General features: G+C 23.6%; 5 protein-coding genes across 13 annotated transcripts; 2 read left to right on the top strand and 3 right to left on the bottom strand.

Moving 5' to 3' along the window:
* Window positions 1–1,784: 1,784 nt before the first annotated feature.
* LOC122858040 (transient receptor potential cation channel trpm) lies at window positions 1,785–13,641 on the bottom strand. 8 transcript variants are annotated; one of them, XM_044160672.1, is made up of 19 exons: window positions 12,903–13,641; window positions 11,980–12,158; window positions 11,543–11,657; window positions 11,299–11,381; window positions 10,446–10,502; window positions 9,643–9,829; window positions 9,358–9,571; window positions 9,137–9,296; window positions 8,884–9,020; window positions 8,618–8,774; window positions 7,384–8,384; window positions 6,921–7,132; window positions 6,682–6,849; window positions 6,563–6,604; window positions 6,343–6,402; window positions 5,362–5,574; window positions 4,937–5,285; window positions 4,716–4,861; window positions 1,786–4,650 (listed from the first exon to the last, which is right to left on the bottom strand). In XM_044160672.1, the coding sequence occupies exons 3-19, from the start codon at window positions 11,603–11,605 to the stop codon at window positions 2,911–2,913; spliced, it is 4,989 nt and encodes a 1,662-aa protein (XP_044016607.1). In that variant the 5' UTR covers window positions 11,606–11,657; window positions 11,980–12,158; window positions 12,903–13,641; the 3' UTR covers window positions 1,786–2,910. The 8 variants fall into 8 exon arrangements, with proteins under 8 accessions (XP_044016615.1, XP_044016607.1, XP_044016609.1 ...); XM_044160674.1 differs by lacking the exon at window positions 11,543–11,657; XM_044160676.1 differs by lacking the exon at window positions 6,343–6,402 and having other exon boundaries at window positions 12,903–13,640.
* A 768-nt stretch (window positions 13,642–14,409) lies between these two features.
* LOC122858182 (protein lethal(2)essential for life-like) lies at window positions 14,410–17,007 on the top strand. The gene is made up of 2 exons (XM_044160914.1): window positions 14,410–15,644; window positions 15,759–17,007. Exon 2 carries the CDS (start codon window positions 15,761–15,763, stop codon window positions 16,265–16,267), a length of 507 nt encoding a protein of 168 aa, XP_044016849.1. The 5' UTR covers window positions 14,410–15,644; window positions 15,759–15,760; the 3' UTR covers window positions 16,268–17,007.
* Window positions 17,008–17,407: 400 nt separating this feature from the next.
* LOC122858183 (larval cuticle protein LCP-14-like) lies at window positions 17,408–18,341 on the top strand. Its single transcript, XM_044160915.1, has 2 exons — window positions 17,408–17,517; window positions 17,609–18,341. Exons 1-2 carry the CDS (start codon window positions 17,503–17,505, stop codon window positions 18,083–18,085), a joined length of 492 nt encoding a protein of 163 aa, XP_044016850.1. The 5' UTR covers window positions 17,408–17,502; the 3' UTR covers window positions 18,086–18,341.
* Window positions 18,342–18,371: 30 nt separating this feature from the next.
* Window positions 18,372–19,330, bottom strand: LOC122858153 (general transcription factor IIH subunit 3). Its single transcript, XM_044160870.1, has one exon. It carries the CDS (start codon window positions 19,257–19,259, stop codon window positions 18,372–18,374), a length of 888 nt encoding a protein of 295 aa, XP_044016805.1. The 5' UTR covers window positions 19,260–19,330.
* Window positions 19,331–22,504: 3,174 nt separating this feature from the next.
* On the bottom strand, window positions 22,505–25,947 carry LOC122858130 (beta-1,3-galactosyltransferase 5-like). 2 transcript variants are annotated; one of them, XM_044160837.1, is made up of 3 exons: window positions 25,429–25,931; window positions 24,978–25,193; window positions 22,505–24,079 (listed from the first exon to the last, which is right to left on the bottom strand). In XM_044160837.1, the coding sequence occupies exons 2-3, from the start codon at window positions 25,111–25,113 to the stop codon at window positions 22,956–22,958; spliced, it is 1,260 nt and encodes a 419-aa protein (XP_044016772.1). In that variant the 5' UTR covers window positions 25,114–25,193; window positions 25,429–25,931; the 3' UTR covers window positions 22,505–22,955. The 2 variants fall into 2 exon arrangements, with proteins under 2 accessions (XP_044016772.1, XP_044016771.1); XM_044160836.1 differs by having other exon boundaries at window positions 24,978–25,947.
* Between the last annotated feature and the right edge of the window lie 66 nt (window positions 25,948–26,013).

Here is a 26,013-nt window from a genome sequence, read left to right as displayed (position 1 = left end):
TTATATTTAGTAAAATAATTGTCTCGAATGTGATGAGAGTATGAACAGCCAAAATAACAACCTTGAATATGTTAATTTATTGATAATAATAAATAACAAATTGAATATTCCAGTAGAATGAAAATAAAAAATTATTTATCTTGTCAAAATTTTACATCGAAAATATTTTAATATGATAAAAAATAAGGAAATAATTAAAGCCAAATAAATAAAACTCACACAATTATTTCGTCATTAAGATTATTATTTTTATTATTGTTGTTATTATTTTTTTTTTTATACAATCAGATTTTTTGTATTTTTATTTAAAACTTTTTTTTTTAAATGCAAATAGCGCTTGGTAGGAATTTTTTATCTAGCTCGATATTATAAGCGAAAGAAAAAAATTAAACAAAAAATTAAATTTGATATGTTATTGTGATTAGGTTTTTTTTTATTATTTTTATTTCAGACATATATCAATTCCGTGATATCGTTATTTCAATATTTTTTTTGAATATTGACAAAAAATAAATATACGGCAATTGTTTAAATATACTTTTTTTAATTTAATTTTATTTTCATCGAGAAAATAAAAATTCAGAGTAATAATATTATTCGAAAAAAAAAAAAAACCTGTAATTTATTGATAATATAATTTTTTTTTTACATTTTTTATAATTCCATTAATCCAGCAGTTATATAGATCATTCGATTGTTTTTTTTGTACTTTAATATTGTATAGTAGATAAGGTCATTTTATATTTTTAAATTTATTTATTATTTTTCTATATATAATTATTAATTCAGAACAAAAAAATATACAGGAATTTAAGCACATTAAGTGTCTCACAGTTTTTTAAAAAAAAAATAAAACTCTAAATTTCTATGTCTAAGCTTCATAATCATTTATACATTACAAGTATTACTTGTCACAAAAAAATATATATCATCATTATCTACACTTTCATCTAATTATTAATTTCGTTTTTTTTAATTTTTCTAAATTTATTTATCCATTTAAATTATCGTCATTTTCTTGTTTTTTAAAATGAAAGAATAGACAGTTTAACTGCAACAAAATCCTTTCAAATAAAATGCATAATATTTTTCCATTCGAAATTTTCGATTTTAAATTCATCAGGCATCCCTGAGTTCAATTGACGGATGCAAATAAATAAATAATACCAATATTTATTAAATATAATATTTATAATAATGGTGTGTATATATTCGTTGATAATTTATTTATTTAAATTATTTTTTTTTAGCAAAAGAAAATTTAATTCATCGGCGGAAATAATCACGCTTGTATATTTGGTTTTAAGAATATCACAATATATATATTTTGAGATATTAAATAAATATATATCTCTTGAAAATAGATGTAAAAATCCTCCAGATAATTCTTTATGATTTTTTTGTGTTTATTAGTTAAATTAATTTCATGTTTGACATGTTAAAAGTAAATATATTTATTATTTTAAATGATTAATTATGAATTTATTATTTTTTAATAAATATTATTTAATTTAAATAAATTTATGTATTCTTTCAAATATTGAAACTTTTTTTTGTTCTAAATTTTATATATCATCTAAATTTTTCATTTAAACTTTGTTTTATTTATTTTTTTTTTGTTGCAGATTGTATTATAGTGAATATTTTTGATAGTAAATTACTATTAACTAATTAAATCTATAAAAAAAATTGGCTAAATTAAATTTTATCACTGAGCATAAATAGAATTTAATTCCTGATACTTAATTTCGTTATACTTAATTAATTTTAAAAGCAGTTTTAGATATGGCATTAAAAATATATATTTTATCATTGAAATTATAAATTTTATTGAGCAGAAAAATAATTTTTTTAAATATCAATTAATATAGTAAATAAAATGCAGAGTTATAAACCAGCTAATTGATGTTTTCATTTATTTATTTATTTGTCAATTGAAAATAGAAGATATATTGTTTTTTATTTTTATTATTTGCTTATTTTTTATATATTTCATTTTCATATTAATACGACGACATTTGAATTGAGCAATTCATTCTAATTTATGACAAACACAAAAATACAATTACGTAGCTGCTTAATATATTTTATTTTTTTTAATCTAATTATTGTATTATTTATTAATCTAAATTGATAGACATGATTTCTGGTTCTTTGTACACGATTTTATTGGGACCCTTACGAAGGCTAAATATTTTGATAAAATAACTATTCAATTGTTGATTTTTTTAAATTTAATTTCTACCTAAAAGTTGTATCTACAATGTCATGCAGACTATACTTTAAAAAAAAATCTCAGATGTATTTAAAAAAATATAATTAATTAAAAATATATGACAATTTCATTGTGTAATTTAAAGTAACATGCCCATGAAATTTGTGTTTTTAAAATTTATTTATTCTGAGCTTTATGATAAAATATATACTCGAGAATAAATAATGCATAAATTAATGTATAAAATGACTTATGTATTCTATAATGCACAATTTACTTATATTTTATAATAATTACTGAGAAAAAATAGTTTTTTTTTTTAAATTCATTACACCTTTGGATGAGTTATTTAAATTTATAATAACACTCTATACTGATTATCATTTTGATTATTTAAATAATTCCAAAATATTATAATTTAAAAAAATTGCATCGTTTATCAATTGTACAAAATAATTAGTTGACATTAAAAATAATAAATAAAATAATAATCAACAAATGCCAATAAAATTGTATAATTAAAATCGAAAAAAAAAAAAAATCTACTGTGCATTTAAAACGTTTACCTAATAAATTAAAATATGTATAAATGATATAATAAATTTTTTGTTTATAAAATGACTATTCAATTTGAAATTTCGTCTAAAAAAAAACCGAAGGATAATTAAAATTAACTATAAAAAATTGTCAATAAACTAACACATTGTTTCAGAAGCTGGAGCTGGAACAATTGTTTGATCAGTTGGATCTGATGTATCTGAATCACGTATTGGTGGTCTTGATAGAGTTTGTTCAATTTCTTTAGTAACACTTATTGTTGGTGCTGGGCCTCTTTTACGTAAATTATTTTCAGTTGTAAAAAAAAATTGTTCATTTTCTGTATCATCATTTTCCATTGAATCATATTCACCTTTTAAATATCTTCTTTTCATTAAATCTTCCATTTGTTGATAATCACATTCTTCAGCATCACGTAAATGTTCATTTTCAATTTGCCATGCCATTTGTGGATTCATTTCTGTTACATTTCTTGTTCTATTTGGTGGTGGTGGTGATGATGGTGGTGTTTTTGGTGGACTTAATAAACCACAATAATTTTCAAGTTCATCAGTTATACTTGTATATTCAGATCTCATTGTTAATAATATTGAACGTTGATTATCACGACTTGATGCTGATGATATTTTTGGTACTCTAGGTTCAACCCATTTAACACCTTTTTGATAACCATTTGATGAAAACATAATAGCATCATCACTCTCTGATCGTGTACGACTTGTTTGTCTTGTTGGTCGTTCACATGAATCTTGACGTAAATCTGATATTGGTACATCACTATTGGCATCTCTTTCAATTTCTAATTTTTTCATTTCAGTTTCTGGTCCATCTTTATTATCATTACCACTATCATCATGACTTGTTGTTGTTACTGTTGCTGTTGTTGTTATTATTTTTCTTTCATCAATATCTGTATTTGGTATTTCACCACTTGATATTGATTCATTTTTACATAAATTTTCACGTGATGATGTTAGTATATCTGATTGTTTTAATAATTCATCTTCAGCATGAGAAGATGTTGTATGATGATATGATGTTGTATCAGTTAATGCACGTATTAATTTTTTTCTTGGAAATAAACCAGGAAGATGTGAATGTGATTCAGCCTCAGATATAACTTCTGATTTTTCTGAAACTCTTCTTGGTCTCATTAATTCTAAATCTAAACTTGACATATTTTCATTTGGCACATGTGTTGCCATAAAACGATGTATAACAGCAAGATGATCAAGTGTTTGTTGATTTAATTTTTCTAATTCTCTTAATTGAAATTCAACAGCTTGTAATGCTGCACTTTGATTTGTTTCACGTTTATTTATATCATCAATTTTTTGATATATATTTTCAACTCTTTCAGTTGTAACTTTAATACGTTCCTCAGTTGACATTTGTAATTTTTGTTCTTTTTCACGAAAATAACCCTCAACACAATCTTCTTCAAAATCACATAATCTTTCAATATCATCTTTTTCTAAAAATAGCTTTAATCTATTATCATATGATTCACCACGTGCTCTCTTATTACTCGATACATATCTACGAAATATAAATATGACTAGCATATATACATGATTAAATATAATAAATGGAGGTGGTAAAACTGGTTTTTGTTCATATTCCATAACAACAGTAAAACGTTGAAACATCCATACTTGATGGGCAATTGCAATAACTTCAATAAATATATTATTAAATACGGCAATAAGTAAATTTATTAAAAGTATATTTGCAACCAAAAGATAAATTGCCATTATTATTGGAGTTATCCATCTACCTGGAACACATGGTTGCATTCCTGGATCACCACCACAATCTGGATCAATATTATCTGCGTATACTTCACCATAAAGCATAAAATACGGTTCCAAAAATATCTAAAACATTATATATTTATTTATTTATTAGTCATATATATTAATTAAAATTTTTCTGTACTTACATCTCGTAAAATTCTCCATTTTGGTTCAGAATTTGGATTTAAAATTGCTTGTCTTGATACACCAAAGCTCATCAATACAACTGCTAATAATACGACAAAGTAAATCATGTTCTTTACCATTTTACCCATCATTGTAACCAAAGGACCTTGATTAAATAAAATTATAAATTAATTATTAAAATAAATAAATATATATTATGAATAATTATCAATTAATTTACCAAGATACTTGTTGACACCAAGAATATTTAATATTCTCAAATACCAATAAATACAATCAACACAATACATAACTCGTCCAACATCAAATGTCGAAGGACGAAGTCTCAATGTAAGACCAATTTGAAAAAATATAATTGCTGCAGCATCACATGGATTCCACATGTTCCAAGACCATACACTAAATTTATGAGAAAGTGTTGCAGGCTCAGATGTTAATATTTCACGTACTTTTTCACAGCCAAGTGTACAAATATATGCAATTGCATAAACTTCAGCCCAGCTTGGATGATCCAACATTTTAATTAGAATACAGTATGAAAATAATATTAAAAATATTATATAAGCAATCTGAAAAATTTTAATTTTCATATTGATTTAATTTAATAAATTTATATTAGTATTATTATGATAAATTAAAACTTACGGCATTTGCCCAAAATTTAGTTATTGGAGCAGTATAAAATTCCCATAATTTTCTTTTAAGTTTTAGAGGTCGGTTTGTTTTATTATCATAATACTCTGATAATATGCCATATGGACGTTGAAGATTTTCATCAATATCAGCACGTACTCTTCCATTTTCTTGTACAATTGTCTCTCTTGGTGGAGCTGTTGAGTGCTCATTTGTTATCAATGCCTGAATTGATAAAACAATAAAACAAAAATAACTTGTATTATTTATTAATTTTAAATTATTAAATTAAAATATTAAACATCACTGCAAATATAACAAAACAACTGAGACAACAAAAATTTTCCTGAAGCATAATTATTATGGATAGTTTCATTAAATTTGGTTTTTAAAATAATAATTATCATAATTATTTGCCACTAATTCACTATTGAATTGAAGCTTTTTTATCTACAATAAAATAACAATACAATCAGGGAAAAAATAGGGTTTGTCATGACAATAGATTACGAGTAAGAGAAAGTTTGTGCACAATGTGATTCAATCGTTGACGAGAAAAAATTAACACACTATCAATAAATATGATATTTTCAAGTTTTTCTATTAAAAGAAAACATATCATATCAATTTAAATTGTTAATTGTTTATAGATATATTTTTCAGTATTCTCGATTTTTTATTTAGAAAATTATTAGGTAAATAAAATTTTAAAAAGAGCAATCCCTATTTATGGCTATCTATGATTCAAAAAAAAAAAAATGTATCTACTACTTTTTTTGTCTATTAAAAAAAAATATTTAAAATCAATCGAAAATACTGCTGCTGAAGATTAGCAAGGACTGAAAAACAAGACAAAAAAATGAACATAAATTGATACAATTAAAATGAAAAAGAGATTAATAAAAAATAAAAAAATAAATTAAACGATAAAAACAAGATGGTGCAGAGCATCACGCATCACAAGACTTAAAGACACCTCCAACATTAAAGTACCTTAATGCCATGTTGGCTGTTGGGTTTGGTGCAAATGCTGACACTTCTGCGCGGTCGTTTCTAAAAAAATAATTTATCGGTGTTCTTTGCTTATCTAAGTAATTACTAAATTCAATAATTAAGAGTATCGACTCTTTTTTTTTTTTTTTTTCATCATAAAATAAATTAAAAAAGAAAATCTATGTAATTTATTTTCAGGATCTCTATAATTGCTAATTACCAAACTTTCCTTGGGTGAAATAGATTTATCAACAGCATTGACCTAATTAAGAGGTAAATTATTTAAGATAGATGGTAAAATTATTTTAATGATATTTATTTTATAAATATTATTATTACCTCAACATCAGGACCAGGTGATATTCCTTGTTCTGATTCACTGTCGTCATTTTCATCTTCTAGAGCAATTAAATGTTCTTCTTGTGTTTGTGGCATAAGCTGTAGTTCTTCTCTTGTTTTAAATTCCAATTTTGATATATAAAATGCACAAAATAAACCAAGTACAACCTGCAAATATTAAAAATATATATCAATTTATATTTTCATTTAAAGACAAAACCACAAAATTAATATAATACCTTGAGATTTGTATTTTTTCGTGTTCTCAAACCACCCATCCAGAGATCAGCTAGAATTGTTTGACTGCATGGATGAGCAAGAAGTGCTCGATGATTTGCAGTCACTGCAAGAGATAGACATGTTTGGCCAGACCAATTTTGAAGCTCAGAAGTTAAAAGTTGCTTTGTCTGATCATCATCTTGGCGATAGGCATAGTCAAGTAATTCCAATGCTAAAAAAAAATAATCAAGAAAATATAAAGATTACACAATTTTCATAGTGGCAAAAAATAAATAAATAAATCAGATAAAATATTATCAAAAATATAAAGATAAAGCACGAACAATAAAATCAATATAAATAATAATTGATTTTATATATTTTTTTATGCTCTACTTAATTTTATATTGAGTTAAGTTGACATAATAAAATTCCACACACACACGACGAAGAAAAAATTTAATATAAAATAAAATATCTTACATATATTTTCAAATTCTTTTCCATAACCACGTAATTCATCATAAACTTCAGTCTCAAGATCATCCTCAGCTGCTTCATGTGCCATTGCTTTAAATAGTTTTAATGCAACGAGTGCTTTTGCCAATGCTTCTTCACCATGTTGCCACATTAATAATGCCATTTGTTGTCTTTTTGTAAGAACAGCCCAAACAAGTAATTCATTAAATGGATGATCAAATAATGGCATATCAGCATCAGCTGGAAATGTTTCAGTAAGTAAACTCAATGTTATACCATGACTTTTATCACCGGAATAATAACGTGCCATACTTGCAGCACTTGGTGTACGATAATTTTGTATATTTTGACCACCAGATCTTTTCATAACTTTTGAATAAATCATACGAAATTTTCTTGTATTATAACGTGCACGATATGCACCACCCATTAATTTACTTTTAACAAGACCAATATCATGCAATGTATATATATAACCACGTGGTATATGTGGTCTAACATCTCTTAATATATAACCAAGTGTATTTGATGGTCCTTCTTTTGTATTATAAAGTTCTTCAAGACGTGGTATTGTTAAAAATTTTCTCATTGATACACCATTTTCTAATAATAATTTAACAAAATCAATTCTATCATGTTGTAGTGCTTGCATCATTGCTTGATCAAGAGCACCTGGTGGCCAATTTTGTCCATAAACAAATATTTCACTTCTTGCAATATCAACACGATTCCATATTAATGATAATGACAATTGTTCTGCTGGTGATAATTGTTGTGATTTAAATAATGCTGTTAATATTGTTTGATCAAGTTCTTGTGGACGATGTTGAGTTAAACTAAATATTGTTATTAAATGTTTTTTACGAACACATTGAAATAACTCAGAGTATAATTGTGCAGCTTGATCTGGTGATACTTTAAAAGTTTGTTTTATTGTTTCTAATACTTGTTCTTTAACTGCTTCAAGTTTTGATTCACCATCACCATCACCAGCCATTGCTCGTCTAAATAAAACATAATAAAATTAATTAAAATTACAAACAAATATAATTGTATGTTTTTTTATTTTTAATTTAATTAATTTCAAGTATAAAAATAGAATTTAAATGAAAATTTAATCAATCAAATTGTAGAATAGAATCACTTTAAGTTTATTTATCGATTGAAATTTTTTTTTGATTGTCAAAATTAATAGTAGATAATGAAAAAGGATGTTAATATATTTATACATTCATACCTGTGCATAAAAGCGATAAGGTCAGCAGCACGCCCAGATCCATCAAATACAACAACTGGCACTGGTGGTTCATCAGTGACATATTCAAGTACCGAACGAATTGTATGTGTGCCACCTTCAATAATTAATGCCACAACTGGTATACTACTGTGCGTGTCTAAAAGAATATACAATGCACATTAATTTATTTTTATTTTCATTTACAACAACAATAACATCAACATGATAATGATGATGATATTTTTTAAAAATAATAAATAACTCACATGGTTGAAGTTTTAAATTAGATATGTATTTTTCAAGTTTCCTTCGTAATATTATTTCAGCACCATAACGTCCACCAGTACCATTGTCAACTAATAAAAAATAGGCGTGACGATTATTAAGTACAGCATACTTGGTCCTTGATTAAATAGAGATTAAAAAAAAAAAAATAAATATAATTAAATTTATTGTTAAATTAAGGTGTGTTTTTTGATATTTATTTAATTAATTATTATATAATGATTAATGACATACCAAGGAGAGGCAACAGAGTCATATGGTATTTCACGACCACGTCCAATTAATTCATGACTTTTTTCAAGTATTCCCCAAGGTGCAATACCAATACTAACAACACGACCTTGACGTTGTGATCGTTCAAGTAATAATGCATCACCAACTTGTCGTGTTACACCTGAAATAAATTATATTATTAATTATATATTATCTTTTAAAAATAATAATTTTTTATTTACCAGTATTTGTTCCACCAGTAAATATCCATGCTCCAGTTGTTTTAGCAGCTTTTAATAAACCTTTACGTAATACTTTTTTTAATGCTGGTTGTAATTCAAAATTTGAACGTCCACCATGTATTGTTATCAGTAATCTTGGAAGACCTAAATTCCATTCACGACATAAAAGTTGTACAATTGGCTCAGGTCGAGTATCATGTGACATCTTGACATACTGAATGAAAAATAATTTGTATTAGAAAAAAAACGTAATAATAATTTGATAATTTAAATAATTAAAAATACCTGAGCTTTATTTGGATGTGGACCACCTTGAAATTCAATTGTACCAAATGCATCAGTTGGTGATGAACGTGTATTTTTTCCTGGTGACCATTGTTCACGTTCAGCTTCAGCTTCACTACCAGTTGCATAACTTTGAACATCAGCACCAGTTCCACAATGATGTGTATAAGAATGACCACATAAACATCTAAAAAAATTATTAATTATTTTTAATCAATTGATCATAATATAAATACATTGTTAATTATTATATTTACACAAAAAAACTCTTGTTGATAATTATTTTTTTTTTAATTCAAAAAATTCAGTAACTCTTTTTTTTTTATTATTTATTGTGCTTCATATATGAATTATGTATGTTTGTTTAATTATTTGGTTTAAAGGAAAAAATATAAACGTTTAAGTATGACATAAATAAAAAGCTTTTAAAGCAATGTATCAAAGCAATGCCTGAATGAATGATTCACGATGACTTCAAGAAAATATATATAACAATAACAAATTACACTGCAGCCAGATGAACTCTAGCGACAGTGAACCAAGCATTAAATTCAAATTAAAAAATGCATATTTAATTATATTTTAATATTTTTTTTAGACTCTTTTTATGTTTTTTTTTAAAATTTCTTTTGTTATTTAAAATAATGACTAATTGTAATTAAGTTAACAAGAATGTAATTATTGCTTTGAAAAATATTCTTTTTTTTTTTTTAGTATAAATAAATATAGATAGATTTAATTATTAGTGAAAGAAAAAAAAAATATATTTCTTTTTTTCAAGTCACTGCCCCATTGAGTCTCACCTGGAGGCTGTGATCACGTCGTATTCAGCACTTTTATCCCCATGAGCTTCTTCAAACCTATGAATGTAATGAAATAAAATAAAAAAATAAATAATACCGATAAAAAAAAAAAAAAGAACAAAATAATAATATTAAATATATGTATAAATTATTTGAAAAAAAAATAATAAAAACAAACTCTTGTGAATGACAAATAAATAAAGACAATACTTTGGTGTAAATATTTTACAAATAACAGTGATTGTAACATGTGTTAGTTGACTATATGAAAGCTTGAAATAAATTAATTTTTAATTGTAATACATCACCATGAAGAAAATTTTAATATGCGGTGTTATTACTGCAATAGAGCTTTTAAAATTTTCAGTTTTATATTTGTTTTTCTGCTGTGTCAGGGTCAAGTGTATGAGCTCTAGATAAATCATAGTCAATAATTGATTTTTTTTCAATTATTTAAACCAACAAATCAATATTTTTTTAAACTTTAAATCATGTAAAAATTATTAATATATTTATCTAGAGTTTAATCAAATGGTTCTTAACTTTTTTTAATTTCATTTTTTATTTATAAATAATAATAAAAATATCTCATCCTTGAGATAAAAAGTACATGTGTTGTACTTGTGATAAATACAACTTGAGTTTAAATAACCAACTAGTTTTGATAATATTTGTATGAAAAAAAAAACTAAATAAACTACAAGTGCATCATAAAAAATTATGCACATTATCAGTGGAAAATGTTTGTTTTAAAATTGCATCATTACTATTAATAATAAAATACTAGCTAGATAAAAAAATAAAAATATAAATATTAATTATTAAATATTTAATGTAGTAATAATTTACAAACCTGTGTTCATCCTTGGCACTTGGTATGAACTTGGCACAATCACGTTTATGAAAACTAGCTTCAATCCAACTTCGTTCCTCCCTCTAAAATTTAAAATTTAAAATATTATTAAACTTGTTTTATAATCTAAACAAGTTGTGATGCTAAAGGGTCAAAATAATAAAAATAAATAAATACAAAGGAAATATAATTAGACAATGTAAAAAAATTTAAAAAAAAAAAAAAAAACGAAACAATATTATACCTTGGCCTGCTTTCGTTTGATTTTTGGCCTATTCGCCCCACAGATAACATTTCCAATGGCCATCTTGAGGTTTATTTATTTGATAATTCAACCTATTTACTATACACTGATAAAACTAAAAACGAAAAAAAATAAAAAATAAAAAAATACATATACAACAATAAAATAAAGAAGAAAAAAAAAATGACATTTATGCAGTTTTAAAAAATGACGATAATGCAAACATGCACATAGTGATAAAAATTATTATTTTTATTTTTTCGTTGATTTTGTAAGCAAATATATAAAAATGTGCAAATTGATAAATTTTTATATACACATAAATAAATATACACTTTTAAAATGAGAATATATATAAGAAATTCAAGAAAAATAAAAATAAAAATTCATAAATAATTATTTTGTTTTAAAAATTTTTAAAAGATCGATGAACTTACCGATCGTACAAGCTTCGGTTTTTCAATCATGCCTGTACATATGTTGTTGAACTTTATTATTAATATTTATCAGTATGAAATTATTGATAAATAATATTTTAACAAATGATAAATCGTTACATCCAAGTGTAATGTTGTTGTTCCCTTTTTCCAGTTGATAAAATGAATCCAAAAATTTTCTGAAATATCAGAAAAATAAACAGATATTATGAAAATAAATTGATAAATAAATCAATAAAATCATTCAATGAAATTCAATGAACTAAAGAAAATAAATATATTTATTTTTAAACATTATTTTAAGAATTTTTTTTTATTTTTAAATATAATTTTAAATGAGCTGGAAAAAAAAATCCAAAATAGAAGGGATTTTAAAAATTGTGTGTGTTTTTATAAAATAAAAAATTTACATTTGTGTTGGTGAGCTTAGTATTAGTGTTAGAAATTTAGAATTAATTAGAAACACAAAACGGGAATATAAATATAACCTAAAATAATGAATAAACATTAGTAGATTTTTAAAAGAAAAAAAATCAATATATTCATTGACATTAACAACACATGCAATATTGTTAATTAATAAATTTAAATATCTAAACATAACCTATTACAATAATTCAATGTCTATTGCGCATAAGATTTACGACAAAAGAAAATATATATTAAAAAAATATAGGTTAATCATTTGACAGACAGAATAAGTCAATAAATAGAGCAGGGCCATGGTAAACAGGTCAAATATTGAGTATAAATAATAGCTCAATAAATAAATAAATAAATAAATAATTAACAAAAAAAAAAAATATTATTAACAAAAAAATCAGTGAAATAGCTAGACTCTTAAAACACTAAAAACATTTGTTTATTTATAAAAATTGAAAAGATAATAACTTATATTAAAAAAAAAAAAAGTATTGTCCTACCTCAAATGAATTATTGATGAATGATTTATGAGTTTAGCATTGATGTATTGTATTTATCTGATGTTCGGATCAATTGAATAACATAGTAATATTTGTTTTATCACATTTGGGAAACTTTTCCCAATAATTGAGTACAAAGATTCACAAAAACTCCTCATGAGTTTATCGTTTTACAACAACGATAATTAACACCAATCATCCATGCCACCACCTTCAGTGATAATAACTCTTTTTATTTATTTTTTTTAAATTGCAACAGAGATAAGAAATAGTTTAATATATATTTTATAATTATTATTATACATTTTAAAGCTTGTAATAATTAATAATGTTGATAACGTATTTTATTTATTTGTAAAATAATTTTTATAATTGAGTTGTTGTTTTTTGTTGTTTAATTTTTTTTAACTTAACGCAAGCACAATTACAACTGTCCAAGTGTCCACTATCATCATCACCACCCAGCAAAATTCAAGACAGACCTCAAGCTCAACAGACCTCAACACTTACACCAAGTTAAAAAGCAGCTGAAAAGAATATGTATGCGCACGTTGTCGCGTTTTTAAAAAAAATATATATATATATTTATTACAACCAGTTTTGCTCTCTTTATCATTTACTCATTCTATGTTTGATTTTTAATATGTCTTTCTTTTTTTATCTAGACATGTATATTTTAAATTTCTTTGTTGATTTCATGTACTTGAATGAGAAAGAGCGAGATGACTGGATAAATCCGCTGACCTCGATCAACCTCGACCAAGTGGCCCAGGCTCATCCAGACTAACAAAAAAACCTCCCCTAACTAAATTCACATCCTCTTTTTGTCACAGTATTATTATTTACCCCACTATCTTCAGCCCATTTTTCATTCATTGATTGCAAAGTCAAAATTATTATTATTATTTTTTTTTTTTTGGAGTAATTTTTTATTTTTTTGGAGTAAATTTTTGTTTTTAATTTTATTGCAAGTTGCTATTTTAAATCTAATGATAAACAATATTTATTATTAATTAATTTTATTTAAATTAATTAATCAATCAACTCCCTCTTGTTTTTTTAATATAGAAAATATTTTTTTTTTTCTTTCAATTTAATTGATAATTTGTTTTGGGTTTAATTTCATTGGAATTTTTATTGATGTTACTGGTTCAATTAAATATGTCAATATATTTTAGTATCATTGACTAAAAAAATTTCCACATAAAAATAAGTTAATTTTTCATTAAATACAATTAAAATTATAAATTGATATTATTTTTTTATGATAAAATTTAAATTTTGTTTATTAAAATAAATAATTAATATTTTTTTATTATTAATTATTATAATAAACAGCTTGAAATATATTTTTTATTTTTTAAAAAATATTACGATTTATATTTTAATTGATATATTAATGACACTTGAAATGATAAAAAAAAAAAATTTAGTTTGTGGCAAGTGTTCAAACACGCAATATAATCATGCCAGAAATAAATATATAGAATATTATTATGTAGTTTAATGAGAATGAATCACTCATTGGCAAAATAAACATCATGACAAGATAAGTAAAATTAAAAAACAACAATAAATAAATAATTAAATAAATAATTCTACTTGTTATAATTGTTCACTTCCAAGTATAACTATCACAAAAAATAACAACAATAAATATATAAAAAAAAAAATTAAACAAATCTATAAGCTAGATAAAAAAATTCCACTTGTTACCATGTACATCCAAGTAATTACTAATTAATAATTATAATCAAAAGCCTGTATTAATGATAAATAATAAAAAAAATCATAAAACAAAAATAAAAATAATTTTTTCAATTAATTCCAAATCAGCTTGAATTTAAAAAATAAAAAAAACAACAACAAAAATCTATTGATGATAAACGACACGTGTTAGTATAGACAACATGCTAATATTTGAATTTGAAATAAATAATATTTTGCATAGAGTATCCTTGCTTACACCTTAACAAGTAAAACATATTTTCAACTTCCTATATACCAACAATAATCTCGTCAATTTTCTGCATAATCAATTGACAATTGTTGAATCAATTATTATTTATTTATTTTTTTTTCATAAAATATATAATACATAACAGTGCCCACGTTTAATTAGTGATTCATTGATATGTATATAAAATTGTTAAATACATCATATCCAAAGGTGGGCATATTTAAAACACGAATCATTCGTTTGGCTTGGTGGCCTTCTAACTATACTTGACAATGAAATTATTTAAAGATCATACCAACATAAGTCTACGTTAACAGACAAGTAGTCTGGATCAGTGACAAATTAATTAATTAATTTTGTCATATTTATTTTATTAAAAATACATATAATAATATTCCAAAAAATTAAAATTTAATTATTAATTTTTCTTAATGATTTTTGTAATTTTGTATGACAATGTTTTTTGTTGAAATATTCTTTTTTCGTTAATTTAATTTGACTTGATGATGACTAGATATGGTAGGATAAAATGATCATTTAATAATGATAATAAAAAAATAATTGTAATTACTTATTATGCTATTATGTCCCCTCTTTTTTATTTAGTTATTTTGCAAAACGCCTCGCGATATTGAAAATTTGTTTTTGTCAGCTTGCCGAAACGTTTGAAAATACGGTAGGGAGACTAAATATATAACAGGGCTTGGGGGCTTGATATCTTGACAGTTTTAGAAGAATCAACGTGTTGAACAGATCACTTCCTAGTGTACATAAATTTGCAGGTAAATTATATATTTTTAAATATTTATCAATTTTTTTAAACAAAGTTTATATATGAAATAAAAAAGTTTTGTGATTATTAATTAATTTTTTTCATATTTTTTTTTATATAAAAGAAATGGCATTGGTACCAAAAAATTACTGGCGTGATTGGTGGGAAGATTTTGAACGACCACAACGTCTTTTGGATGAACATTTTGAAATGGCAGTACAAAGAACAGATCTTTTAAAAAATTTATCATGGCCAATAAAACGTACATATTACAGACCATGGAGAAATTTGTTGGATGCAACAAGTACTGAAATAAAACTTGAAAATGATTGTGATAGATTTAAAGTTATTCTTGATGTTGGTGCATTTTCACCACATGAAATAATTGTTAAAACAATTGATAATTCAATAATTGTTGAAGCTAAACATGAAGAAAAACCAGATTCACATGGTTTTGTATCAAGAAAATTTTTAAGACGTTATGATTTACCAAGAGGACTTGATATAAGTCGTGTTATGTCAAATTTATCAACTGATGGAATACTTACAATAACTGCACCAAAATTAAAACCACCACCTGGTACACGCATTGTTCCTGTTGAACGCACCTATTTTCCAGCTCTTAAACGTTAATTTGACATTCAAATAACAATCAAGGCCAAATAAAAAAACAAAATTTCTGTCGCAGTTTGTACTATTCTTCTTGCTACATCGATCCGAAATAATTATACGACCGAATAAACCTTACAATTTTGAAGAAAAACAAAAAATAAATTAACATAAATTTCGATGAAAATGATTGTTTAAAAATTTATTAAATTAAATTTAAAAAAATAAATAAATAATAACAATAACTAAGTTAAATAAAAAATTAAAAATACTAAAAAAAATTATTATAAAAAGTGGGTGTTATATAATTTATAATGCTAAACGAAAAATACGAAATCAAAAATGAAAAAAAAAATTATTTATTAATGTAAAAATGTAATGTTAGTTGAGTTAATCAAAATGAGATTAATTTATTATTAATTCTCTCATATTTATTGTATGAATTATGTTAAAATAATATTTGAAAAATGAATAAATAATATTATTAAATATATATAATTAAAGATGTAATGATTTATGAAATAACCCTGCACCCTTTATTGTTGTTGTTTGTCAATCAATCAATGATGTAATTATGTAATTATTATAATACATTGAGGCGTGACGGTTACATCAAGGACAACCTTGGTGTCTTCATTAGGTGATATTCCGGTTCTAGAAAATTTATTTATTTATTGTTAACATCGAAAATTCGATCGATTAAAAATGCAATAAATGTTGGTCGTGTTGGATTATAAGCCCATTAATAATTTATGCAAAATAAATTTGCTTGGTTTTTTTTTTTGTTGATGTTGATTTATCTGCTGTAAATTTTATTTATAGCTTGAACTTTAGTACAACTACTTGAATTATATTTTGACGATATATAAATTATGAATTTATTAATTTATAAATTTGCAAATCAAAAGGCCGCCAACTTTTTTACAAAAGTAACAATGAATTTTTATTTAGTTAAATTTAGTTTTGATGTTTTTTTTTTTTTTATTGTTAACAATTTAGATTGTCATGGTTATTAATTTTCATTAAAAAATAAATATCTAAAAATGTAAATTATGATTTTTTGTTATTTTTGTGATTTAAAAACAACATTAAAAGAATAAAATAAAAAAAAATTCATTAAATTAACAAAACCTGAATTATAAGTTATGAATTTTTGTGATGATAATGAAATACAAAAACAGGAAGATTTTTGAGTATAAAAAGACCAGAGTGGTCCATTGCTAATTCAGTAATACAACGAGATTCAGAATAATACCAAGATGTTAAAAAACGCAGTAAGTATATTTCAAGTATAATTAAATTAATCAAGTTTATAAACAAAAAATATAATAATTTATTTATAAAATTGCTAATAAATAATTTCAGATGATTGGATTAATATTATCAATTGCAATATGTATTGTACAATCAGCTAAAATTCCAGTTGGTCCACATGTTCATCATGATCATGTACCAGTTGGAGTTCCAACCACTGAACCAATTGCAATTTTATCACAAAATTCAGAGGTAAATCCAGATGGAACATTTTACAATGTATGGGAATCACAAAATGGTATTAAAGTTCAAGAAGAAGGAACAGTTAAAGTACTAGAAAAAAATACAATTGCACAAAGTGTTACTGGTGAAATATCATGGGTTGATCATGATGGTACTCCATTTAATTTAAAATACACTGCTGATGAAAATGGCTACAGACCAGAAGCTGATTTTCTACCAACTTCACCACCAATTCCAATTGGTATTGCAAGAGGTCTTGAATGGATTAAAACACATCCTTATGTTGAAAAAAATCAACAAACTGATGAACAACATGTTGAACTTCCCATTGTCGAAAGCAACTAATTTTATTACTACAAACTGATGCAATATTTTAGCATTATTTCGTTATAAATAAATAAAATATATAATAAAATTTTTTATTAATTTTGTTAACTATAAATAACACATGTATTTTTTATTCTTGCTGAATTTATTTTTAGCTTTGTCCTTGACTACCAGTTTACATATTATTTAACACATTTTCTCGTGAACAAAAAAAAAAACCCAGATGAGGAAAAAATAAAGACACAAATATAATTTATATAAATTAATATTAAAAGTAAATTTATTTAATTTTTTGATATTTTTTTTAAACAACAATATCAGTAACTTTTTTCTTTTTTTTCATTTTAATTGGCATTGGTGTTGAATTTTTAAATAACGTATGACAAGTAGTACAAATTGGACTAAATTTACAAAAAATTGATAAACAAACAGAACAAACATATCCAATTTCAATAAGTTCATGATGACAAAAACAAGCAGCACGATAATCAACTTTAACTGGTGGTGGAAGTACAAGTTTTGTTCTTATTATTGGATCTGGTAAATAAACCCATAATAAATATTGTAATAAACCATCTTGTTTTGGAATTTTTAAATAATTACCACCAGTTATATCACATGCTTGTTTTAGTAATGTTAATTCTTGATCCATACTACAAACATCAATAATAACATGCATTTTTTGTGCAGTAAAAAAAATATTCATGTAATTCATATATTGAGTTGCTGAATCACAACTACCAGTTACAATTAATATTCTTGAATGTAATTTTTCTTCACTTGATTGTTCACGTTTTAATCTTGCAATATAACATAGTGCCATTGATAATGCACCAGATATTAAACTTTCACTATTAATATTAGGTTTATTTATTATTTCATTAATGACATCTTGTAATCCTTGACGTACTGTTTTTTCAACAAGTGTTAGCTTTTCAAATTGTCCATCAAATTGACGTATTTGAATTGTTTTATCAGCATTTGGATATAAAAATTTTGCACCTTGACTATGACATGCCATAACAGCTAATTCATTACATGATGATTGCATTAAATGTGCATTTGAAAATACAATTACTGAATCTACACATTGTGTTAATATTTTTGGTTCTTGTTTGACTATTCTTTGATCTGGATTTACATCCAATACAACAATTAATAAACTTTTTTCAACTCCACTATTATTTGCCATATTTAATATAATAATTAATAATTTTATTATTAAATTGTTTGATTATTTAACAACAATAATGTTTATTGTTTGTTTACCAAGTTTTATTTATCAACATGTTCAAAAGTTTTATGTTGATTAGGTTATGTCATTTGTCAATTGTCAACAACAACCTCAACCTCCATTGCGGCAAATTTACGCCATCTGTGATTTTTTTGAATCAAGTATTATTTACCGACAGTGGTAATTTAAAATTACACAAATATAATAATAATATAAATAAAATTATAAACTATTACAAAACAATTAATAAATAATTATTACAAATTAATAGACTGGAAAATTTTTAACCGGAAAAATAAAAAACCCTGAATAATAATTACAACAAAACAAGAAATAAAAAAATCATAAATAAATATATTTTTTTTTGTTAAATTAATTAATGATTCATTTAACGCAATTTTTATAATAATTGTAGAGAGGAAAAAAACTTTTAAATTAAATATAATTTTTAATGATGATTGATAATTTATAAGATGATTATAATTTAATTTAACTTGTTGTTTTTCTGTAATTATTTGAGTAATTAATAATTATCGCATAAAATTGATAAATAATTAATTTAAGATATTTTTTTATATGATGAAAAGTATATATATTTATATATTATTTTGTATTATTGGATAACAATATAGACAGGTTGTATTTACCGGTACTTTCTTTTCCTAATATAAATATCAGGTAACGGTACGCTTGACAACTTCGATGGAATGCGTTTCAAAATGTTTCGTCGCGGATCTTTTTTTTTTTTTTTATTCTGTAGACTGAATATTTTTTTTAAATATAATTGAAGGGATGAGTTTTATTTGCCATCAGTTAGTTTGGGAAACGTGGACTTTGACGGACAAATAAGACGCTGAATTGGAATGGCCATTGGCCAGTCTAACGCAAAGGCTTCTTTTAATCAGGTACACGTGCCAAGCATATGTTTTTATGCATAATGAATTAGTCGAATTGGCAATACATCTATGGTAGGTTTGGATGCTTAATCGTTTAATCCGCAACCCTACCGAGTCTTTGTCCAAAGGCTATCGGCCTGTTTTTTTTTCTTGAAAGATTTCTCTTTTTGTATAACAACTTGGTACAGAGACGAAATTTTTCTCTGCAGATATTAACAGGTTTAATTTTTTTTTTTTTTTGATTATACGGTTTTTTTTAATGTGACAAACTTCTGTTCATCGACGTTCTGTTTCTATACAACGATTATAATCAATGATGATGTGGCAGAGCCAATCAAGATTCAAGTTTGTTAAACTTTTATTAATAGACATTACAAAGATTAATTAAATATATAAAATTACATTTATTTTTTTTTAGTATTCTAACAAGACATTGACATACAGTTAGTCATAATTATTTTTATAAATAAATAAACATCGTGAATAATCGATTAGAGATTAAATAATAACAAAAAAAAAAAAAAAATATTTCAAGGGCCTAAAAAAAATTCTCAACAACCTGTTACTTTCCGGTTTTGTAATAATATTTTTTCATCTTTTTTTTTTTTTTTTTTTCTCATTTAGAATATAATAGCTCAGGTAAAATATTTATTAATATTTTTTTCAATTAATAAATATTAAAATTTGAATGATGTGAAATTAAAAGAAAAAAAAAAAATTCAAGTGAAAGCGCGCACTCTCTATTGAATATTGATATATTTTAACTGATTGAAAATAAATATATTTATTTTAGAAATAATAAATGATTAACAATGATTTATAATTTTTATTGCAATGAAAATAACCATGTTTAGAAATACTGTGACTTAATATTTGTCCTAATTACGTCAAATAAAGTGTTGACAAATTTGTTAATTTACTGTTATTATTTTATTTTAAATATGGAAATTAACTATTAAAATACAGGTGATGTAGACAAGGAAAATTAAATCAAAAAATATAAATAAAAACATTTAAAAGATGTATTATTTAATATATTTTTATACCTTTTTTTATATAATTTTTATTACGAAATTCAGCAGATGTTTCTACTAAACTTATTTCGAAACTTTGATATTATATCGTCATATTATAATAATATACATAAAAAATAATTTTTTTATTAATAAAAATGTGTAATTATAATTATCACTTGAATTTACAAAATTTTTTAATAATTTTAAAATAAATAATAATAATTATATTCGTTGTTTTTATGATATTTTAACGAGATAATTTATTTTGACATTATTATGTAATATATTACATCAAGACTATAATTTTTTTTCAAAATAAAAATTATTTTTTTTCAGGTAACAATTTAGTACATATATAAAAGAAAAATTTACAATTTAAATAAATTTATTTTTTAATTAAAAAATTTTTATCGATTTACATTTTATTAATTTTATAGTAAAATTATTAATCGAAATTTTGTTTTTTTTTTTAAATATAGGTATTGACTGTTTAAAAATGAAAAAAAAAATTAAAATAATTTTAAAAAACATTATGTTTATGTTTCAATTACATTTTATTTACAATTTTTAAAACTTTATTATTTAAAATAAAATGTGATACTAAGTGGACCCAAGATGATACACGTAGCAATTATTTAAATGGCCATTAATTATTATTTTATACAGTAGATATAATTGCATATTTATTAAATAAAAATATAAATGTAATTTACATTGTTTATGTAAAATAAAAATAATAATACAAATTAATAAAATATAAATAATATTGATGAGCAGACAGAAGCATGCCAAGGATATGAGCATTCGTCTATGACGGCACTAATTTGTTTTTTTTTTTTTCTTTAAATTTTTTTCTTCACATAAAAAAGAGCATGACTAAACCTTGACAAGATCCACCTGATAAAGGATATTTATCTATTCATTTATTTATATTTTAAATGATTGGTTTTTTTATTTTTCTTCTTGTTATTAACATGACTTTGTCAACAACTAATTTCAAATCCACCACAAATTATTTATAAATATATCATAATATTATTATTCATTAAAAAAATATTTATTTACTTTTGATTTTGATTAAAAATATAAAATTGGAACACATATTACACAATTTTAAAACCATTTTTTGAATAATAAATATGGCACTAAATTAAATACCATTTTTTTTCGATTAAAAAATAACAGTAATTTATTTTTAAAAAATATTTTCATTGAGTTTTAGTATTTTATTTCATTGTATTTAATGAAAATACTTGTAAAATGATTAAGTACACAAATGATAGACACATAATCTCGTCGTTCGTATCAATCAACTTATCAATAACAAAACCGTTTTTTCTTTTTACAAAACATTTGATAATCTTTGATGAATTTATATGGCACAACCATGTGTAAAATCATAATGATAATAAGTTATTTTAATTTAAAAAAAAACAAATAAAGTATGATAATTTTTTGTTCGCAATAATATATAACAAAGTAAATATAGAAAAATATTTATAACGATAGATTAAAATTATTAAATATATATATAAAGATACCTGAGTGTTACTACTAAATTAATTTATCATTTTAATAAATATCACTTGTTTTTTTTTTTTTTTTATAATTATAATGTACAAAACAAATTCGTTGATATTGAAAATGCACAGTGACAAATAAAACAAAAAAAATAAAATTATTCAGAACATTTTTCGAAATTGATAAATGAATTATTTGATTAAAAAAAAAAATTGATAGAATCAATTACATTTACTTTTACCATCAAGTAGCTTTTTCCATAAATCAAATTGTTCACCATATTTAACCATGTGTATACTTATACCATGTTGTACATTACATGGACTATATGATATTCTTTTATTTAAAAATTCATTAGCATGTACACGTTTAATACCAATTTTCTGAGCAACAATACCAGTTGTAAATACATCCTCAAGTTTGAGATATGTTTGATTAAGGGCGGCCTCATAAAGTCTATTAATAATATCATTTGATAATAAATAAGCTGGACCAGTTGTAAAATCTGGAAAATATTGTGATTTAAATTGTCCTTGACTAACATAATATTTACTTTTTTTATTTCTAATTGGTTTCCATTTTTTTGCTAAACGACCATATATTATATTTTTAATTTTATCATGTTTTTTTATAAATGACAATAGTCGTGGCACATTTATAAACATATCATCATCAGTCTTTAATAAAAACTTGGCTTTTGAACAATATTTATTTGTCCATTCAAGTGTTGATATTGTTTTAAGAGTTAAATTTGAATATGAATCATAAAATTTACCACTTATTATATCACCATATAATGCATTTTCATTATTTATTATTTTTTCTAATTTTGTATTATTTGTTTGGCCAATAATAAATACAACACTCATATCACTACGTTGACCAAAATGTCCCCATGTTTGTCTTATACCAGTTCGTGCTTCAATATTACCTGGTGCTGACATAACAACAATTATTAGGTTCATATTTTCACCATTATTTGGACAATTTGTTGATGCATTCATGTAATGTCCAGATTGATATATTGCTCTTGCACTTGCTTCATCAATAATAATATTTGTCGTTGTTGATGTTGTTTCGATAATTGATTTTTTTGTTTGTTGAATTGTCGTGTCATTATTAATTGTTGCTGTTGTTATATTAACATTTGTATTTGTTATTAATGTTGAATAGGATGTTGAACCTGATTGTGATAATGCATTATTTATATTGTGAGAATTATTAAGCTGCTGCTGCTGTTGTGTTGATACAGTCTCAATCGTTGTATTCTTAGTATTTGATACTGTCAAGGTTGTTTCTAGGCTTAAATTTTGTATTGGCGGAGCTTGTATTAATGCCGATGCACCTGGAATATTAATTAAACAAGAATTAATATTTTATTTATTTAACAAAGAACTTTATTTTATTATTTATTCAATTTATTCTATTTAATTATGATAACGATATTTTACGAAATTTCACAATTCAACGTTATTAATTTATTCAAATATATACATTTTTATAATTCCATGTTGCTTGAAATATATAATTTTTTTTTTACAATTAAAAAGATCAATAATGTCAATTGTTTCAAGACTTTCTTTTGTTGGGATATTATTTTTTTTCTTTTTTAGTTAATTGGTTGAATATTATTGATTTTTAAATTATAATTTGTATTTAATTTTGCTCCATTAGAGAGTGACTTCTAATAACAGCTGGTGTTAATAAACATATCAGTGAGATAAAAAATAAATATTTATCATGCATCGTATTAATTTTTTTTTTTTTGATATCATACTTTCATTGGTAATAATAATCTAATTTAAATTTTTACAATTTTTTTTTTTACTCCAATTACTCATCGATAGAAAATGTTTTCTATTTTTTTTTTTTTTTTCGAAAAAATAAATCTAGACTTGAGAAAAAAAATGTATTATATTGTAAAATATATAGTTAATTTTTAAAATAATTATAATTAATTTATTTCGTCAATGAGAAAAAAAAAAAAAAACGAATTTTATTATTACAAAAATTTAAACCTTGAAAAAAGGTAAAAAAAATAAAATAAAGAATGATAATTTAATTAAATCAGGGTGTTATTATTATTACTTAATTTAAGAAAAAAAAATATTTAGAAATTTAACTGATGCAATGATTTCCTGTTTACCTCTACTCATCATTTCACCATTATCTACTACCCAAATGAAATGAAAAAAAAAAAATAAAAAAATGTATATTTATATATTTTTAAAAATAAAACTCACTTATATTGGCACCAAGTATGTAAGGTCGAAGCTCCTGATCATCAGTGGTCCAATAATACGTATAGAAAGTAATACAAATGAATCCAAGGATGAGACTCTGAAGGACTCTGCTACGAAGCTTAAAAAAGTGGTTCATGTTCGATAACGAAAGCAACAGTAGCGGATATCCGGGTATCAGTGTCAGTAAAATTTTCAATATTATTTATAATAATTATTCTATAATCAAAATTTAAAAAAAAAACTAAAATAAAAAATATTCACAAATGGAAAAAGCTAATTAATTAATTACAATAAATAATTGGAAAATTTAAAAAAAAATTCAGGCACTTTGAAGAAAGACACAGAGTTGATTGATTATTTTTTCTATTTGAAAAAAAAAAATAATACAAACGATGTTGCAAGTAAATGATGATGATGATATTTTATTTTTAAGGCCGACAGGGTTATTTACATTATTTTGAGGCCCAATTATGCCCCCGCCATCCTCGATGGACTTGAACTGGACCGTTTTTATTAAACATGCCTTTCGTTAATAATAAAATTCCAAAAATTATTATTTAACATAAATAAATTAATTTATAAAATTTAATGTTAAATCCTTTCGTTGTCAAGGTTCACATATAATTGTCATCAACTTTATTAATCCAATGAAATAACATTTATTTAATAAAAATGTATTTAATCGATTATTTGGTTGCCCAGGTTTCACATTAAATCCACACTTTTATAACTTTAATACAATTAAGCTTGAATATTATTTATAATATTTTATTAAATATATATTTTTAAAAAAGTATATAACTTGCACTTGATTAAAAAAAATTAACCCGATTGTTTAATATATATAAATATAATAATTTTACTTTAAAACAGCTTGAAACGAGTTCTATGTTAGTCCCAGCTAGTTTGTCGCGACGAGAGAGGCAGCAAGAGGCTCTCCCTCATGGAGTTGTTCAGTCGGAACAGCCCACAGGCAGATCACCCTCACCATTATATACATATATACACATACGAATGTATTTTCCCCCTCTCGCGG

The sequence above is a fragment of the Aphidius gifuensis genome, linkage group LG5 (genome assembly GCF_014905175.1).
Source record: "Aphidius gifuensis isolate YNYX2018 linkage group LG5, ASM1490517v1, whole genome shotgun sequence".
In the NCBI taxonomy this organism is placed as follows: domain Eukaryota; kingdom Metazoa; phylum Arthropoda; class Insecta; order Hymenoptera; family Braconidae; genus Aphidius; species Aphidius gifuensis.
The sequence above is the reverse complement of the archived record's forward strand: the minus strand, read 5'-3'. Positions and strand labels throughout refer to the sequence as shown.